General features: G+C 38.7%; 1 protein-coding gene across 1 annotated transcript in view; it reads right to left on the reverse strand.

Moving 5' to 3' along the window:
* The window catches only part of COL24A1 (collagen type XXIV alpha 1 chain), a gene marked incomplete at both ends in the record, with an annotated part of 135,486 nt that overhangs the window by 24,727 nt on the left and 90,935 nt on the right, over positions 1 to 19,824 (reverse strand). The window contains 14 exons of the mRNA XM_080624318.1: positions 294 to 347; positions 1,113 to 1,166; positions 1,506 to 1,613; positions 2,104 to 2,157; positions 5,060 to 5,167; positions 5,757 to 5,810; positions 6,720 to 6,773; positions 6,988 to 7,041; positions 7,955 to 8,008; positions 10,990 to 11,043; positions 11,906 to 11,950; positions 12,067 to 12,111; positions 12,410 to 12,463; positions 19,223 to 19,276. Coding sequence (XP_080480444.1) covers positions 294 to 347; positions 1,113 to 1,166; positions 1,506 to 1,613; positions 2,104 to 2,157; positions 5,060 to 5,167; positions 5,757 to 5,810; positions 6,720 to 6,773; positions 6,988 to 7,041; positions 7,955 to 8,008; positions 10,990 to 11,043; positions 11,906 to 11,950; positions 12,067 to 12,111; positions 12,410 to 12,463; positions 19,223 to 19,276 — 846 coding nt within the window. The remainder of the gene's footprint in view (positions 1 to 293; positions 348 to 1,112; positions 1,167 to 1,505; positions 1,614 to 2,103; positions 2,158 to 5,059; positions 5,168 to 5,756; positions 5,811 to 6,719; positions 6,774 to 6,987; positions 7,042 to 7,954; positions 8,009 to 10,989; positions 11,044 to 11,905; positions 11,951 to 12,066; positions 12,112 to 12,409; positions 12,464 to 19,222; positions 19,277 to 19,824) is intronic.

The following is a 19,824-nucleotide window of genomic DNA, read 5'->3' on the forward strand; positions in this document are numbered from 1 at the left end:
ACAGTGATTTCTGTCTGCAGCACTCACTAAGTGCTGATACAACAGAATATGTTTCTTACAATGGGTACCTTCTGTTTTAGAACCTGAAACATCTCAACTGCATAATTTGGAACTCTTCCTCTGAATGATCCATTTCCCTAGTTTTGCATTTTGTTCTCATATTCTTTCACAATACTAGTAAATATTGCAAATGGTGTTTTTTGCTGCATGCTCTGGAAAACAGTGAGCATGTAGGAACATTTTCTCCCTTTATAATTACTCAAAGTGTAAGACAGTATAATTCATCTTTATACCTTTTCTCCTTTAGGTCCTGGGGGCCCTGGGGGCCCTGGAGCACCTTGGTGACCCTAAAGAAGCAAACAAAACAAACATTAATTCCAAAACAAATTATTTAAGAAATAATTCTCAACTTTTTTTTTAGCTGCCTGTTACTTCTATTTTTTTTGTTGCTTGCTAATAATGCTAAATAGTGATGTGGCACAAAATTAATGGGCCCAGACAGAAAATGTATTGTGTGCAGGAAAAGCTCTGTGCACAGTGAGAAACCAAAGGTTCTGGCAGGGTTTGATGCAGGTGAGGGGAGCCAGGCTGGTTCTCGCTTCAGGGCTAAGGCCACTGATGGGATTTTCTGTTTGGTCTTTAAGAGCAGGATTCAATCTGTCTATGATAATGAACATAATTATTTTTCAGTGAAAGCCACGATATATTTATGTTCTTCAACTAACCTCATTCATTCTGTTACTGAAACAGAAACTGCCTGGCCAGATAGTAAGCAGAGGTGGTGGTGGGTGCTGAACAATCTTTATAATGAATAGCTGTAGTAGTCTTATAGGAACTTTATTCACAAGGGGTGAGATACACAGGACAAACAAGAACTTCAAATCTGTGGTAAAATCAACTGCTGCTAGTGAACTCACAAAACCCGGTCAACATAGGTTAAGACTAATACTTCTGAATGGGCAATGCCATGTCATATAAACATATGTGAGATCTGACACTCCAATAGATATTTGTGTATTCTAGGTACAGATCCCCATGATATCTGAAATTATTTAGAGTACCACAAACTTACTTAGGAATGTGTGTGTATATAAATTCAATGAAAAACTCACCCCGTAACCTGGAATTCCTGGCTCTCCTTCAGGTCCCATTCCTCCTAGGTGTCCCTGTTAATGGAATAATCAGTGATAGAAAAATGAGCTCTCATAAAATGTTACAACAATGCCAACTTTATAAGAAGTTGTAACTTGGAAAAATCTTCCAACATTGAGATTTCAGAACAACAGACAACTTCTTTCTTAGGTCCAACTTCATTTGGTAAAGAATGGATTTTCCACTGGCACACATCAGGATGAACAGGCTGGGAAAGACACTGTCTGCATCTCCAGCTACATCAGAAAATATTAATATGTGCTATAGCTGTGACTTGCCTCTTCCCTTGGAGAGACACAATTCTGCTAAACCAGAAATAAATGAGCTCTTAAAAAAGCATGTTTTGTACGAACCAAGGGGCCTCGAGTTCCTCTTGCACCTTTGGGACCAATTTCTCCAGGTTGGCCAGGGTCACCAGCAGGTCCAATTTCTCCAGGAGGGCCAAGCTGTCCCTTTTCCCCCTGTTGGTGTTATTGTATTGACAAGAATAACAGATTGATAAGAAGTTTCAAAATGCAGTTTATGCTTAACCAAATTGTGTAACAGCATTATTTAATAGGAGTATTACATTTACATCTATATTGACATATACATTTACTATAGTTCTTGGAATGTCTGAAACTAGAACTCTGCAGTGAAAAAAAAAAAACCCAGCTAAAGCCTATTACATTTGTTTTGTTTTAGCCAAAGGTTAACATTATTTGATAGCAGCAGAAACTCGAGTTGCAAAATCAGATCCTGATACAAATTTAAACCTCCTAAGGTCCTGAATGTTATTGATTGCAGAATTATGACAATTCTGACTGCTACAGCTAGAAAGAAAAAACATTGGCTTGAAGCATGACATAAACCAGGGACAGACTTGGTACAATGGTATTATTTTGTATTTTGTAATGTAAATTTGAGTTTCAGATAAAAGGAAGAGAATAGGGGAAAAGAAAAAAACACCACCTTCTTTCCTAAACGGCCCCTCTGACCTGGATTTCCTGGTGTCCCTTCAGGGCCCTGTAAATTTATTAGAGAAAAAATACATGATTGAGAAAGGCCTGGAAACATGTTTAAACTGTGCTCCAAATTGGATAACTAAGCAAGCTTTTTGTAATGCAGAGAGGTGGGAGGAAAAAATCTCATTAACTGGATGTGAGCAAGTTTACTAACTTAGTCCTACTGGACTGTTTCAAGTTAAAGCAGAAACAAGTGGGAAAGCATCAGCGATCATTTACCAAACTAGTGAAAATGCATGGAAAATAGGGGACAAAACCCCTCAGTAAACCTTCTCCACCCAGAAAGATTATACTTATTATACTTATTATATACAGATTATACTTTAGGAATAACATTGCTTCCAGAGAATCACTGGATTTAGATAAATACAAAACACAACCAAAGAAAAACTAAGAAAACCTTGGGGCTGTCCAAGTGTGAAGAGCAGGGGCAGATGGCTGTGCAGATGAGGAGTGCTATCTATGGAGCTACAGCCTTGCTGCCCTCTAGCTCACTTCAAAACCTGACCGTCCCAAAGGGCTGCATGTGTCCACTCCTCACTGGTTTCAATTTATCCAAAAGCTCTGTGAGTTACAGAAGGTATTTTAGCTTCAGTTCCGGATAAAGAAAGATATATTGGTTTTGGTGGGGTTTTTTTTTGTTTTTTTTTTTAAGTCATTGTAGTGATAGGCTGGGGTAAATATAGTTTAAACTGATTTGTGAAGCTTATTTGTTGTTTTGTAAGTTTTGTTTAAGGAAAATGTAGTATTACTCTCATCCCAATAAAAGCCTTATACAATTGATTATAGGAAATGGATTTCCACATTTATACCTGCTTAGATCTGTCAACATCCCTAGGAAGACAAACCAAAACCACGATGTGAACACTTCCATACACTAGGGAAGATGAGTGTGGACTCCCAAACATTGAATTGCCAGACCCACCTGTCTCACTGAGACATAGCAGCACTGCTGATGTTGTTTATGGTATACAACTATAATTACACACAGTGCAGATATGCCACAGCTGAGCTGTTTTATGATAATTTCAATATATTAAACTTTCAAGCTTCTCCAGAATTGCCAAAACAGAAAAAAAAAGTCAGGGTGATATCATTGCATCAGAAACAAAAATTGTTCTGTAGCACATAATGTGCTGACAACTAAACCAGCACTTTTTTCCTTCACTAGTTCAGTGTGAAGAACCCAGAATTAAAGACAGCAGATTGTAACACTGATGCGTAGAGGACAGAGGGGGCAGTGCTCACAGCCGTTGACAGCTGGCCCTCCAGCTAATGTTTACTCAGGCTCCATCATCATGTAAGAGCTACAGCAAAGGCAGCCAGAGGACTGTGAATGAGAATATGATGATTTTTGGTAAGAGAATCTGATGGCTGACTTAAGGCTATGTAATGCTTTGGAAACTGTGCTCCAGAATATTAGTTTACGTTAAGAAGTTGCATGAAACTTCAGCAAAACAGATTTTATAGATGGACTTCAGCTACTAGGAGTGATGCCAGAATAAATACACAAACTGATCTAACAATGTTGACCATGGATCCCAATGCTCATTCACTGTTTCACCTGTGTATGCTTGCTGCCATTTCTCTCCACCTGCAACCTCTGAGTTGTCTGTGGCAACTGCTGCTCTCATGGTATGTTTATTTAATTCCTTTCACAGAAGTGCCACAATGAAGTTAATTAAAGAATAAGTATCTTTTAAGAACAAAAAGGAATAATGAAATTCCTTCTTCTTTCTCCTTGTTTTCTATACGATATGTCTCATTACAGGGTGACGGACAAGGTAGGAAGAGAAGGTCCACCAAAGACATGACATCGCACCACAGCACAGAATTACCAGCTTATTATCTGAAGTAGCACTGCCCAGCATGATAGACCCTAATTTCTAGAAGTTAGTTCCAGTGCAGGATGGACAGCAACCATAACATTGTCTTTACAACACCTTGGCAGCAGTGTAGAAAGACCAGTTAGGAAAGGCAGGCCATCCAACTTATCAGGAATCAAGGACAAGGGTAATTTGAATTATCTGATACCTATATGTGATACAGGTGTTATTGACTTGCCTTGTACTCCTTACCAGAGAAGGCACCAACAGTGCCCCACACCAGCACTTTCAGAAATCTGTGCTGTTGGTGTCAGTGTTGCAATAATTTTGTAGCTAAGGAAGCCTCACTGTTCAGTATATCAATCTTTCTAGAAATGTTATTTTTACATCTTCCTTTTGTTGTTACGGTTTATTAAAAGAATGACAGCTAAGCATGTATGTGCTAAGAACGTTAGCACAACATCTTAAATTGGAGCCAAATCTTGCGTGCTCTAAGGTCTAACACTTCATCACTTACAAGCTGCTCAAAATGGTTCCTTCGTCGCCCCGAGGAACTTTTAATCTAAAATAGAAACTAGATAGCCCTGGGACAGTAAACAAAGCCATGAGTAGGGAAAGCGATACAGAACAACGGAAGATCTCACAGCACATTTTATGGCAATATATGCATCTTGCCAATTTCTTTGGGTGTTTTTAAAATTTAAAGAATGTTCTGATACCTTGAGATTGCTCACAGTCTCCAAATGAAGGCGACGATAGAGACTAATGACAGAAGACTGCCTGGAGAGATCTAAACTGAGAGGCTCCAGGTTGTGTGGTGTATGTGTCTTGATGACAAGTGGTGAGGAAGCACTATCTGCTAAGAGATCCCAGATTTAAGATAGGAAAAACATTTGTCTTCTCTCTCTCCCAACCCTAAAAAGCTGAACCACTTAAAAAAGGAAGGCAAGCCAATTTAAAGATGTTAATTTCTAATTGTAACAGTCCTGCAAAGTAAAAGAAGCAAGCAAAACTAAAAGGAAAATTATTACGAAAAGCAAATGTACAAGAAGTCAACTTCAACCTGAAAACGCTTACAGGAATGCCCATTATGCCAGGTTCACCAGGGGGTCCAGCAATTCCTGGTAACCCCATCTCTCCTTTTTCACCACCTTCTCCAAGAAGTCCCTGGTCTCCTGGGTCTCCCTAAAACAAAGGGGAAAAAGAAAGCCAAAACAAAACCCAAACTTAGTCAAGCTTCTGCTCTGGAATTACTTATTCTTGAGAAAAGTGAATTCTGAATCTTCAGGTTTGACGGAAAGCTCCCTAAAGCTGATGGGAATTTTACCAGTTAAATTGATGTCAGGCTCCAAGTTAGGGAGTTTCCATCTCATTCACACACTTCCACAGCCAGATTTTGCCTCACCCATTGTATATGTCCTCTGGGACATCCCCTGTCCTGGTACCTGCCACAGTGCCTGGCACAGCACTGATTCAATGCAGGAAATGGAGCAGCCTTGGGCTTATTCTCTCCAGCACGATAGTCGCTACAGAAATAAGCTGTACTCAGTTCTCCAGCTTGTATTTCTCTGTCATGCCATTCAACTTTGCAGCCCCTGCAGGGTATTTATATGCCTAAAGGCACAGGAAAGCCTATAATATATAGGGCCTCCTATGTTAAAACTAAATGCACTCAACTGGCTTCTGTTGATCTGGTGAAACAGCAGAAAAATAAGAGACTTTGGTCCTTAAGTTGATGTGACTGCTTTACATCTGTTACAAAAACTGCACGTACCTTTGGGCCATCCTTTCCTTGAACGCCATCTTCTCCTGGAGGTCCTGGTTCACCCTTATGAAAAGGAACAGGTAAAGTTACCGGTAACTTGCAATTTTTGATGCATATAGTAAAAAAGCAAATATGAACTGCCCTATACTAAACACAGTATTTCAGACACAGTGGTATGGTTAAGTCCAGAGCACCCACTGTGGACCAGTAACAGGAATTACTCTTCTCCAAGGACAGGTGGAACTACTAAATGCACCTTGTTGGAGATTTTGGGCAGGAGGAAAACACAAATGCAAGGAGCTCATGGAACAAGAGAGCTCAACAGTAATACATAAGTCTGAAAGGATATAGTTTATGCTTTTTTAAAAGTGTCCTCGATAAAATCTGTTCCTAGCACTTTAAAAGTTTTTTCAGCCTTCAAAGGTAGGCAACTTCTTGAGTCAGATGAGGGGGGTAAGATGCACAGGAAGAATAAGCAGTGGCACAAATGGTTAGTAAAATCAAGTGCCTAGTAAGCCATCCACAGCACCAGAAGCAAATCAGCTGCTTTAGATGCTGGTACAGAGACATAGCCTGCTCTGCTGAGACTATAATCTTCCTATTATCTCACCTAGACTGAGTATCCATACAAAGCAATATTGTGGGCTGACACCTTAACAGTTGGGCTGGACTCCCTTGGATTTACCTTCATGCTCAAAGGCTTCATTCATATCCTTCAGGGACATAAGACATTTATGAAATATGTCTATGAATCTGTGAACATATTATTATCATAAATAGACATATTTCAACATCAAAATCAACACTCTCTTTACCTTTCTACAATATTATACGTTTTTATTTTTTAAAAAGGATACCAGAAAATAGCTTCTTATTGAGCCTTTCTGCCAAGTCAAGATTTCTCAACCTGCATTTCTGACACATTTGTGACATACTTTCCTTTTGGGAAGAAGATTTGCATCCATAGCTTACCCTTAAACCTTGGTCACCTGGTTCTCCAGCTTTTCCAGCAGGTCCAACGTCTCCCTGGAATATCACAATTAAAACACATCACTGGATTTTAAGGAAAATATTCTTAACAACGGAAGGGTTTACAGATAGTTCAGTCATCATGACAATATTCCTTAACTGCTCATTTCCCATGTCACTGCCTACTTGGCTAATGAATCAGGTGACTGGTTCGCTTTTATGGAAATCTGAAAATTTAAACAGCACAAGAGAGAATGATTTCAACATTTACCTTTGCACCTGGTTCTCCCTGCAGGCCAGGTTCTCCTTCAGGGCCAGGAGGTCCCTGCATGGCACAAGAACTACTGTTATACACGGTCACCAATAATGATTTTGCAACCATCAAATAACACAGCCAAATCGAAGCACAAAAATGCCATGAGCCACTGGGAAAGATTCACGTCTGAAAAATCAAATTAAGGCAACACAGTTCTTTGTTCTCACTAGAGCCCAAAGGAAGAAAAAGAAGGAGGTTATAGGAAGAGTTCAGGAACTGCACTGTGGATCAGGAATATATTGAAAACTCAGCAATACCACTAGGCCTGTACCTTTCGTCATAGATCACTAGCAAGCTGAGCAAACATCATTCTTTTGTAAATCTGACTGACAATTTCAACACTGTTTAGGCTTGGAACCAAATAGATATAGCCTTTGGAGAACAAAGCCCTTTCTGGAGTCTTCAGCCCTTAAAGACTTAATGGTATCAGATTGCTTCTTGCAAAGTTTATGTTCAAACCTTCTTTTTAATAGTCAGAAGACTGGATTTTGGGTGAGTGAAGAAATGCATTTCTTTGAGGAAGCCAGATATGTTCTAAGTGAGCTCATCCCTCAGTTACTTCATTACAAATGCGGCTAACAAGTGCTGTTATATTTCCTTCAAAGCAAAAAGTAGAAGCAAAAGTTAGCAAGATGACTGCCTGCAGCTGCATTTCTTCCTCTCCCACTTGCAAGGACATATGATTAATGCTGTTCCACTGTCTAACTGCAAGGAGAATAGGGCTTCCAAAAAATGCTCAAGTAAACATTCAAACATTCACCTTTGAGGTGCAGATGTCATGAATGTGCACTCAAAGACAGTGCTCATTTTTCAAGTAAGAGAGTCTGGAAGGTTGTAATAAAAGTAGTTTCTAAACACACTGTCCAGGCTTATTCAGTTGCTTGAGTGTTTACAATTATGATAGAAATTATTAAAAGCTCACCTCAAAACCCATCTCTCCAATAGCGCCAGCCTCTCCAGGTTGTCCTCTTGGACCCTGGCATTAAACAAAACTTTGGATGCATCATTCAATTAACATTAAATTACATTGTCTAGTCTCAACTTTGTCTCTTCAGAATTCTTGCAATTGGCATGAAGAGCTGTATTTCATTGTTTTTACTCCTGAATCCAGCAGTGAATACATGCTTGGTGGCATACAGTACCAGAGACTTCATTGCCAACCCTGACACACTGAAATGGACTTCAAATAAGAGCGCAGATTTCTTTTCTTTTAGACCAAAAGTAAATTATTATCTAAGCTAAGCTCTCCTCTTGATTAACTGAGACTGTTTAATTAAGGTTTGTTAGACTGTCTGGTTCGCTTTGTGGAAAATCCTACAGTCTGGTACAGAATTAACTGAAAACAACTACTGTGTGCTTCACTGTGGATTTAGTTTATACAGAATGTTTATACAGAACAACCACTGGGGTGTAATGGACTAAAGGCTGGAACCTTTTGGTAATATTAATAACTATACTATAAGCATTTTCTTACAAACCTTTCTGTAACTAATAAATTCCTTGCAGCAATATGTAGTGTTTCAGAGTTTCTTAAAACAGCATGCTCAAATTCTCTGCACGTGTTAGATTGTCCACCTCTGCTCAGAGAGTTGGATTTGTGGGCTGGGGGGTTAGAAATTGCCTGAAACAGCTTACAGCTCATTCCATAGCCACTGTGAATGTATGTCAAGACAGATCAACCCTCTGGATGTATCCAGTCTTTGAACTTTCATAAAGTTCACATTTATCCCTTTGGGACTCATCTGTGCCTAAGTACATTCTCTAAATTCAAAACATCTTGTTGATCTATTACTATCATGTAAAATAAAGAAAGATACTGCTACCAGTATTTATAGTAGAGGGCTTTTATGCAAATATTTAGTCCTTTTCGTTTCACTTCCTCTTACTGACTCCACATATGATTTTACTCCTCCTGGTAACTTGGCAGTGATAACGTGAGTATATTCTTCCCTTGTTACAACAACATAAACTGCATATTACTGAGAAGGTTTCAGCAGATGCATATATTTTACCCTATAGCTTCAGTTAAGTGTGAATAACTGAATTTGCACTTAATTTCCTGTTCAGAAGTCAGCTGGTCCTAAACTAAGTTCACTGGTTTTCAATTGCATCAACTCCATGGCATTTCACTAGGCAAGTGTCACAGAGCTTAAGTTTGATTCATGAGTCAAGTATTTCTTCATAATATTACTATGGAGCTACGTCTGCTGGACTGGTGATGTGTCTTTCCCCTGAGACTTTCAGGGAATTTCAGAAGCCAAAAAGTAATAGCAATGTAGGGACTCTTTTTAATCATTAACAAGATGTAATTTGCAAAGAAAGGTTTTACTGAAATACCTGACAAGTAAGTTAGAGTACACTTTAGACGAAGCCCATTACTACAAATAGTTCCAGTTGCTTACATTTTCTGCTTCTGCACCAACAATTAGGGGTTTTCTGTTCTGTGGAGAACTAGTGACAGGGACAGAGAAACTGCTTCAGCAGCTGGCTTTCATGTAGTGACCAGCTGACAGAAGATGAAATCAAGCTGTTTGGATGGGCAAATTAGAGTCCCACATTTCATTTCATAACAGCTTGTGTAATTTTCATCACTTTTTCCTAGTTCCATAGACCATTTTCTGAAGACACTTTAATCTTTCACCACTTGAAAGAAAAGATACCTTCTTCAAAGGCTAAGCTTTTCTTACTTCTGACATTGCACATTTAGATTCTAAGATGATAAGCACAGCAGAAACACAGGTTGCTAAAGAGTAGACCACTTATATTAGATAAGGCTGATAGTCATTCTATATATAAGAAAATTCAGACTTGATCAGAAAATGGCAGGAATTTTATGTATAAGCCTTGCATTGTAAGGCTCTCAGATGTCACAACATGAAGATTAGATAAAATAAACGGAAGCGATAAAGTGACAGAAATCCAATAATAACTGTTAGAAAACACATTTTCTGTTGAAACGTTTTGCCACTCCTACAAGTTGGCAGCTCAAGCGAAGTAGGCAATTATATCCAAAGGAAAGTTTACCAAACAAATACCAAAATAAATGTTGGCATTTTTCTAGCCCCCAAAATGTGCAATGGATTTCTGTAAGCATGTCGACCTACAGCTTAGTAGAAATAATATTTAATAATACTAGAAATAATAATTAGTGGAAATAACATGCTTTATAGCAACAGTTCACTTTCAGTATTTGAAGTAACTATATGTAATATGTAATCATATCATATATGTAATATGATATGCAAAATAACATTTCAGAAGTTTGACAACTCTAATAGATTTCTGAACTATAAAACAGCAGCCTTCTCCCAAGTCCCCGTAGGACAGCACACCCTCTTTCACTGTATTTATTTAACCTGATTTACCCCCAGAGAAAGCGATGCAATACTATTCCTCTCATGACTGCATTTTGCAGCACTTCGCATATACTTGCTGCAGACTCTGCATGAATGCCTGTTACAATATTGGCCACATAAAAGTGAGTGTGGCTTTAAACAGTAACAATCAGAACAAGAATCCATCCAGCAGAGAAATGTCTGAGGTTTATTACAGCAGTCTCTTTTTCGTTGAAAATTCAACCTGCCAAATAGATGTGGTCCCTGAGTTATTCAACAACTACCCTAAATTTTGCCCCTCAAAAATACCACCAGTATCAGTATTGGCACATATTGACATAATCCATAAAGTAGATGTCTACCTCAATGAGTGTAAAGCCACATTATATTGTGGTCCAGATTCTATCATGCTCTCTTATGTTGTGAACCCCTTATTTCAGTGCTTCTGAACATGATTAACAAGTCTCCTTATGAACAAGTTAGGCTAAGCAAGGGAGGCAGACCCTAGCCCTGCAGTTTTGGAACAATTACCCACAATTCCTATCTAACCACAGCTTGAGTTACCAGGGACATCTGTATAATACGTGGAAGAATTTTTAAGCAGGCATAAGGATCAACTTACTGGCTCTCCCATTGGTCCCCTGTCTCCTGTGGTTCCAGGAGGCCCAAGCAAACCCTAGAAGATTAAAACAAAATAAAAAAGTCAGTGGAAATAAGTTGTTTCATATTCTGCAAAAAGCCACTTCCGCTCTTATTTCTGCTCACTCAATAACTTGCTCAGAAACACTCAAGAAATATGTGCAGCCCTTTCTTCTGGTTGGCATGCATTGCAACATTGCTAGTTCCTATGGCAGGTGAGGGAGCCCTGAATAAATCCTTCCTCAGTTTCTCTTACGTAGGGATGGATCTTGGCCAACGCACTGTTTACCAGTTCCTCATTATTCTCCTCAGACTCATGTGCTGCTTGTGTGAGAAACTAGACCTAAACACAATGTTATGAGTGTTCTACCCTGCAAACTGTATTTGACATGATCAGTAAGATGTAGAGCTGTTTTCTTTCTGCTCAACCTGGCTCATAGCATCTCTGTCTTACACTCTTCTAAAAACTGCAGCTGTAGGAGTAATAGAGCAGTATCTTGTACTTTGCAATAAATGTACTAATTCCCATCTATTCCAACCTAATGAGGTTTTGCTTCATTCACTTCTGTGTACATAAATACATCTAACAGCCCTAGCAAATGAAGAGAAATGAAAACCCATTGTTTCAAAGGTGAGAGGCAACAAGCTCCTAAATCTGAGCAGATACTGTATTCTGTAGACCTTCCTTCATGGAAACACTGGTCTTGTAGCAGACTACACTATGTTCACACTCTCACTTCTGCCCCTTATTCTTTATATGAATAAATGCAAACTGAGCTGTCAAGAGTTTTCCAGTTGCTCTAAAGTAAACAAATTCCCACATATTCCAGTGTTAAACAAAGTGTGATATTTCGTGGAACTGTTTTTTTTGTAGAAGTACCAGAGAATTTCATACTCACCACTGCACCCTGATCTCCTCTTTCTCCTGGATTTCCAGCTTTACCCTGGTCAAAGAGAAGTATTTAAAGACAATGCTGGATTCAGATACTTTACAAAGACAGCTCAGAAATTAGTAGCAACCATGTTAAGGCTTACAACAAAGACTGGGTCCAATACTTACAATATACCCAGGAACTCCTTTCTTCCCTGGATTGCCTCTTTCTCCCTGATAAATAACCAACAGTGTGTGAATTCTACATGCGTTTCCTAGATAAGCTGCATACAGTTGCTGTCAGTTTAAATGCTGGATAACTGCAGGAAGTGCAGATTCAGGCTTAGATGGGCTTTTACCATAATAGGGGATTACCTGAAGAAGGCAGAAATTCGCAAATCTCCCAATGGATTAAATGGAACTTTATGGCTTCTGACATGCTGGGCTGTTTTTTTTTTTTCTTTCTGTCTTTTCTATCTTACCTGTTAAGGTCTCTCTAGATATTTTATTTAGTATTAAGCAATGCACTCACCTTAATGCCTTCTGCTCCTGGTTCTCCTGGAGGACCATCTAGACCTCTTGGCCCCTGAATAGTGAACCAAGTGATTTGGAATATTAATTATGCATTATTTGTGATTCTCATCAGGGAGATGCAACATGAGGGGAAACACATTTTGCTAGCACAAAAACCAATTTTCATTGTAAGTTAAGTGTGAAATAAAGCTTCAAAGAATAAAATAATTCCTGGTTTGCTGAAATATGAATATAAGAAGAAAGATTGTTTGTAAACAGAATGTTCAGGGTCTCTGTTGGAACCAGCTTGCAGGCTGATACTTTCTACTCTCTTTTTCATGCAATTTGTATGCATGTAACAGACACATATTTAAAACAATTTAGATGCACACTGGTTATATGGAGTGTTTGCTTTAGAGCATATAAGTTGTACATGCAAAAAAATCCAGCTTGTTAGTAAGACTGATAAACAAGCAGATAAAGTTCTTCCATTAGGAAAGCAGTTTAAGGCAATATTAAAAGCAACTTCTAATCTTGCATAATGAACTGTTCTATTGTTAGACTAAGATCTCTCTTGTAAACTGACTTTATAATAAATAGATGAAAAAGATAACTTGTTATATTACTGTATTACAATATAGCAAATATTTATTGTCAAAACATTAAAAAATGATCATTTAAGATTGGAAATCTAAATCTATTAGTGTACAAGTAAATGAAAAATCCTTAAAAGAGACCATGAGAAAAATGGAAAAGAATATTTTATCCATGTTGACACAGGAGGTTATTTCCACATTTCTAAACACCATGACTGTTTTGGCATAGAAAACCTGTTGTTAGCAACTTAAACCGAAAGACTACTTTAAAGCAAGAGAGAGAGCCAGGCCTTTTACAGCAGTATCTAGTGGGAGGATGAGGCACAACAGCTTCCCTGGTGGCATCTGGGCTGGAATCAGAGGGAACTAGCACACTGCTAAGGCACTGCCTAGAGGCAAATGAGCTGCATTTTCCAAGTGCTTTTCTGAGTTGTAGAGAACCTTATGTCTTGGGTCATGGTTTATAATGAAGGGCATGCAATCATGACTGATTTCCAGACTGATTTCAGTTGCAATACTGTTCTAACAGGTAATAACAGGGGTTTGTAAAATGACTTTGGTGGGAGCACATCTGATTTCTTCTACATTACCTTCCCCTCAAAAATGTCTGTGACTTCCACGTCTCCCTTGAATTTCTGAGACAAAACTTCGGAGAAATCTGTTGTCTCTGACTTGGATTTACTGATGCACATCCAAACCTCTGTCAGAACAGATGGTGAGCACCCACACACTTCCTTCTGGAGCTACAGTGAAAATATGAGGGCTAACTCAGGAACAGTGTGTATCCAGAATCATTTAGGATTTTCTCCCGAAACGGAAATCTCTCAAGAAAAGGCCTTTCCTGTGAGCTGATACATAATAATCTGGCCCTGCAGAGCCGGAAATATCCCACAAGAAGTTTATCTGTCAGCATTTCAGCACTGCTGCTTCTGGCCAGCAAGAGGGAACACAGAAACCATAGGAAAAGGAAAGTCAACAGGCAGGGAAAGTTGTCTGAATACTTTTGAAACCTTAGTAGTTTCAGACACAGCTTTTGTGAGGCAATCCCTGAGTTAGCCTGGTTACCTTTCTTCTTTTGGTCTAAGCCAGGACTGAGTATTTACATATAATACCTATATCATATTAACAGTTAAATTCTTTGAACACCTGTGACTTCCTTTTAATCACAAAGAGGGTCATAGCCCATAGTTTGAGAAATCATCCTGTTACGAGACTGCACAGGATTCTCAGTCTATGTTATGCACATGACACACCAAAACCTTTCTGCTAAGTCACACAGCTCTCCACTTGAACGAAGTTCACATCGACTGCCCAGTCATTAGGAAGGTATGACAACTGATTATATCACTAATAATCAAGCTAAAAGACCTATAATTCAAAACACCAATCTTCTACTATGTAATTCTGAATTAAAATAAAAATCCAAGGGAGAAGCAGTTCGTTAGTCTAACAAAAGCACACCATAACATTCCTATAAATAGTGTGATGCAACTCACTTTTGGCACATATAAATTGCATCTGTAAATTTCCTACTATAGCTAGCACAGAATGAGAAATTAAAAATGATTTGCCTGCTGTTACTTAATTCAGGTTGCAAAAGAGCTGAGCAGTAAAGCCACCTAATGATTGCTACCACTTTTTTCTTTGGCACAGGATCAGCTTTGTTTCTAAAATGGAACATATCACATGAAAACTCTAGGATGATAAGCTGAGAAAAAGTTCATCTAAGAAGGCAAGAAGCACCCATTAACTCTTTGCTCTTTTTCATCCTGCCTCCTAAATAGAAGAGTGAAAATAACATGAACACACTAGACAGGTACTTATCTTGTTTTGTGGTGGACATACTAGAAAAAGACATCAATTTTTGTCTCACTTCCCTTGAATAATTAAGACAGATAAACACACTTGGTTACTGATGTTATCACAAAGCCACTTGTTCCGCATAACCCTGAAGTGCACACATTTTCCGAGGTACCATATTCCCTGCCTTTAGAGGTATGGAAAATATCACTCATTAAAACAGTGCTGATGCCCTTAGGTAACTGAGGTTCTTCATGCCAGTACAGACACAGCTGAAGCAAAGAGAACCTTACTGGCTGCTACGGACATAAGCTACTGTTGCTTGATCCCAAATTTACAGCACTTCACTATGTCATTTATCTGTGTTTTGAAAATTGAATTTCATGAGCTGCATTCCAGATAAGTAAGAGGAGAAAAATTACTGCTATTGAGCTTTAACACACCAAATATGAAACAATGGCTTTGTGGCTGCTTACACTGCTACCAGTATGTCTTCCAGACGAATGTATTTCTTCCTTCTACTAAGAGAGAGAAATTCCTTCTCTTAGATACAGATATTTCCACCTCCCAGAGTGTCATTCTGCCACTGCAGTATCTACAAAGCAGTCTCCCTTTGTACTTTCATAAGATTAACACTAAACAGTAAAGTGTGGGTCACAAAATGGTGCAACCTTCTACATGACTCCAGCTGAAGTGCATCATGTCTTGAGCACAAGCTAAGGAAGCTCTGTGTTAGCACTACAGTCAGTGGCACATCCCCCAAAAATCCCCTGACAGTGAGATACTCCATAGATTCTTAAAACAGCCTGGCTTCAGCTGGCTAGAACTCCCGGCTATACTGGAGACTGAGCAGCTGGATGCTCTCAGGCAGAAGTAGGCTGCTGGTAATCTTGGATGTGAACTGATTGCTGAAAGGTCCAGAATTTATGATGAAGGAATTTTAGTCTGTGACAGTACAGAAATAGAGGGTCAGTGCTCCTAAGTCTTCCTGCAGATTCCAGCTGTGAAGATGGGATATGTTCTTGTTTCAATACACAGCAAAGGGAAATTTCCATATGATTCTATTTAACTTCTGTATGTGACTGTGGTATGCATTTTTCCATGGCCTGCCACACAGAGCTCAGGGTTCTGACACTTCTCTTTCTAAATCCAGTGATGACAAGCCTCAGCTTTCTGGGCCCCCAGATATTTTCCTTATGTGAGATTCCACTTTGGGTCTGATATTTTGATCTTGAGAGCAGACAAAATTCTCAGTGGCTTCAGTGGGAGTTTGTTCGCAGAGCCTGAAGAGCTGGGTCTGCTCCAAGACCCCCTTTCGTGAGCATTCCCAGTCACGTTGGATGGAGGCAAAGTCATAAACCACAGCGCCAAACTGGGACTTTCACAGAGGTTGGGATGTTTGGGATTTATTTTGAGTGATCTTTAATTATAAGCAATGTACTCCATGATGTGCTGCCAAAATCACAGAGACAGACTCCCTCAAAGATTCCCCAGTTGGCAGAAGATGTGACACTCCTTAAATAAAAACTATCTTCTACCTTCAAAATAGAATCTAAATTAAAATAAGACATTCCCCCATAAAAGCAACCAGCAGGTAGCAGATGATGCTGAGAAGGAGGAGAGCCTACAGGGGAGGACTCATGTTCATGTCAGCAACTTGGCTTTGAATCCAGCTCTGGTGATGTTGGCAGATGGAATTGCCAAGAGGGAAAAATCAGAGAAGTTTAGAAGGGAATGCTACGTTCAGAGGAATTAAAATGTACAATCTGCAATCAGTACCAATCTCAGAGACAACTATTTACACCAAATTACTTTTGAGCTAGCCACCTAACTCACAGCATCCTACAGGCCATCAGTCAAACTGAAACTGGTGGACGGACAAGGCCCAAGGGATTTTCCTTTTCAGGTGAAGCTCAAACATCAGCATCTTACAGTGAAAATTATGGGATATGTGTACTTCACATCTGATGTCACTGGCTTGTGTGTCCTGATTGAGCGTAACACTTCAGCATGTATTTCACTTTCAGACATGCTCCTGCTGAAATCACAGAGAGGTACAGCAATCATCTGTTTCCTTGAGTCAGGCTTCCCAAGAAAAAGTGCTGCCAAACTGCTACTTCTTTTCAGCCTCACAACTGCTTTGCATTTCTGGTTTGATTTATATTTTCAAACCTGCCTGTGAGGCAAAAAGGCTGTTTCTCCCTTTGCTCCTCTAAACCAAAGCAGAGATTCACACTCCTGTCAGAAGGCTGCCTTAGTTACTCACATAGGGCTCCCAGGAGCCCCTAGAGCCACTCTCCACTGAACAGATTTGTATAAGAATCTCTTGAACACTTCAGGAACTACTTCTTTGCCAGCTGATGCCCAGGGTCCGAAACTCCTGCTTACACCAATTCTTGCTAGTTCACTGTGCTTATCAGTGGGGGTGGATTCTCACCCTCTGCAGCTAATTTAGGCTTCTCTTTGAATTTTGTTAGATATGTTGCACAAACAAATATATCTGCATTTCATTTTTGCCTGATAAACAGGCCTCAATAAACGCATTCTTCTGGTTACTGATAGATTACATATGACATACTCAGTTCAGAAACTAAGCAGGTTACCTTAGGTATGTGGGAAGCATTTGCTATTTCTGTACGTAGAATTATCAAAGTAATACTGCATATTTCTTAGCATATATATGATTTTGTGTCTTTTTTTTTTTTTTTACAAATAACTCCTTATTAAATTGTCTGTTACAAAAACAGCAAATTAATTCCTCAGAAAAAGAAATTATTTATATATCCTATTAAATAGGCTTTTAAAAGACCATCTATTGTAAGGGAAAAATGAAGACTGTTGTCCCTGATAAATGTGGGTACGTCCTTTTCCAAGAGCTGCTGAGAACTTCTTTAATCCCGAAACCCAGACTCAAACAAATCTCCTTCTGATAGCTACTTAAAACTTCTTGTACTTGTCTGAAGTGTATGCTCAAATCTGCTTCACCCTTTTAAAGAAACTGAAGTCTGGGATAAATTATACTCTTATGTCTGAAACTACACAACAAAAAAACCCCCAAGCAGTGCCAGCTGGAAAACTCTCTAATACAGGGTAACCCAGAATCAGTACTGCAGACTTTTAAGAGAAATGATACATTTCATATGCTACATTTCATAAATTGTTCCTACAAATTGCAACATGAACAAAGAGCTAAATTAAAACAGATTTCTGAAGAGGAGGAAACCATACTAAAGAAGAAAGACTCATGTGAAACATGTAAAGTTTCTCCCATGAATAATCCTGTAGTGTACTGTAAAGTTTCTAAGCACTGTATCTTTCAAGTATACCTGATATTCAAAATATGGTTTCAAATACAGCATATTAATAATCAAATATATGATATATTCAGATATATTATTTTGAATATACTGAAAATATAACTTTTTACTGGACCTCTAACAGTTAAGCAATCATGAAAAAGTAATATAGAAGAACATTAATAAAGTTTGTATTACTAAGTTGGCTAATCACAATATCTTCTAATCTAAAATCTTACTTTAAACGCAATGTGTGCTTCTCAAGTACCCATCTTTAACTGGAGCGACACCTCCAGAGCTTACAACTTTTCAAATTTTACCACATATTTTCTTCAAAAACATACATATTGCGATAACAAAGGAGGATAAAGGAAGGCTGTAACAGTATTTTGCTGAAGCAACAAATGCTTCTGTTTCCTACAACAGAAAGAAACCAACAAAATAATCTCACTGACAAGGATTCAGGAAATTCATCAGGAGTAAGTGGTAAGCACTGCCTGATGCTAACGCCAGCTGTGAAGACACACACTGGTCCAGCCACTGGTATGAGTTGTACAGGTCTCATAGGAAGCCTGAATATGTTGTCAAACTGCTAGGTAAGGCTGATGTTAGACAGGTGCATCTTCACTGCCCTTTTCAACAAGCTCCTTAAACCCAGTAAGAACAGGCTTGCTCATGCTGCAACCAAACCCATCTGTACTATGAAGTGGCGGTGTTTTCCTCGTCACTTTGAGCTCACACTGCAAAAACACGTTCAAAAGAACTCCAGACAGGAAGCACAAGTGACTGGCAGATAAAGAAAATAGTCTTAAAATGTTGGAACAGACCAATGGTAGCTATAAATGCCAATATTTGCATGTTTATGTATATAGAAAATAAGGTCAGTGGTCTTTCTGGTTGCGGCCCTGTTCTCAGCTGACATCAATGGCAAAACCCCATTTCACTGTAATTTAAGGAGAAATGAAGATTCATATTGTTTCTACATGGAAATGCAAGTTTCATCTGTCTGATTTTAGTACTCGCTTAAGTCTGAAGGACAGAGTTCAAAGAAAGCACCTGTACACTGGGGTCACATGTCAAATTCACACTTGCAGAAAAATAATCTCTGCTCAAGTAACATGAAACAGCAGTATGACTTACTCTTCTTCCTTTAGGTCCCTGAGGCCCTGGTGGTCCTCTTGCCCCAGAAGGTCCCTGCACATCAAATAAACTTCTTATTCATTGTCTTCTATACACAGATTTCTGAAAATTACAAGGCTTATGCACGTTAACCAGCACTCAGTGCAACCAATACAAATCAATACTTCCACTCACGGTTCAAATTCAATCAATTGTGTTAGTACAATTTAGGTAAAAAAATTTAAATAAGAGACTCCATGTAACTTTATTCTGAATAAAAAAAAAAATAATCAAAAAATCATGATATGACTGTTGGATAAATGACTTCTGTCCAACATCCAAAAACTGCTAAAGGATACTTATATTTCAGCAACATTGTGTTAAAAACCCCTAATATCTTCCGATAGAAGATTCAGGTTTTTGTTTGTACTGAAGAGCCATATTAGCCAAATTATAACACAATTCTACATAGCAAATTAGAATACAATTTGGTTTTGGTTAAGAATGAAACTAAACACAAAATGAACATATTTAAGTTATATTAGGCATAAAGGAATTAAAAATAAAATTGTTGCACAGTTACAAACCACCCTTAAAAAAATCTTATTCTCCTACTTGTCTCA

The sequence above is a fragment of the Psittacula echo genome, assembly GCF_963264785.1.
Source record: "Psittacula echo genome assembly, chromosome: 7".
NCBI lineage: Eukaryota > Metazoa > Chordata > Aves > Psittaciformes > Psittacidae > Psittacula > Psittacula echo.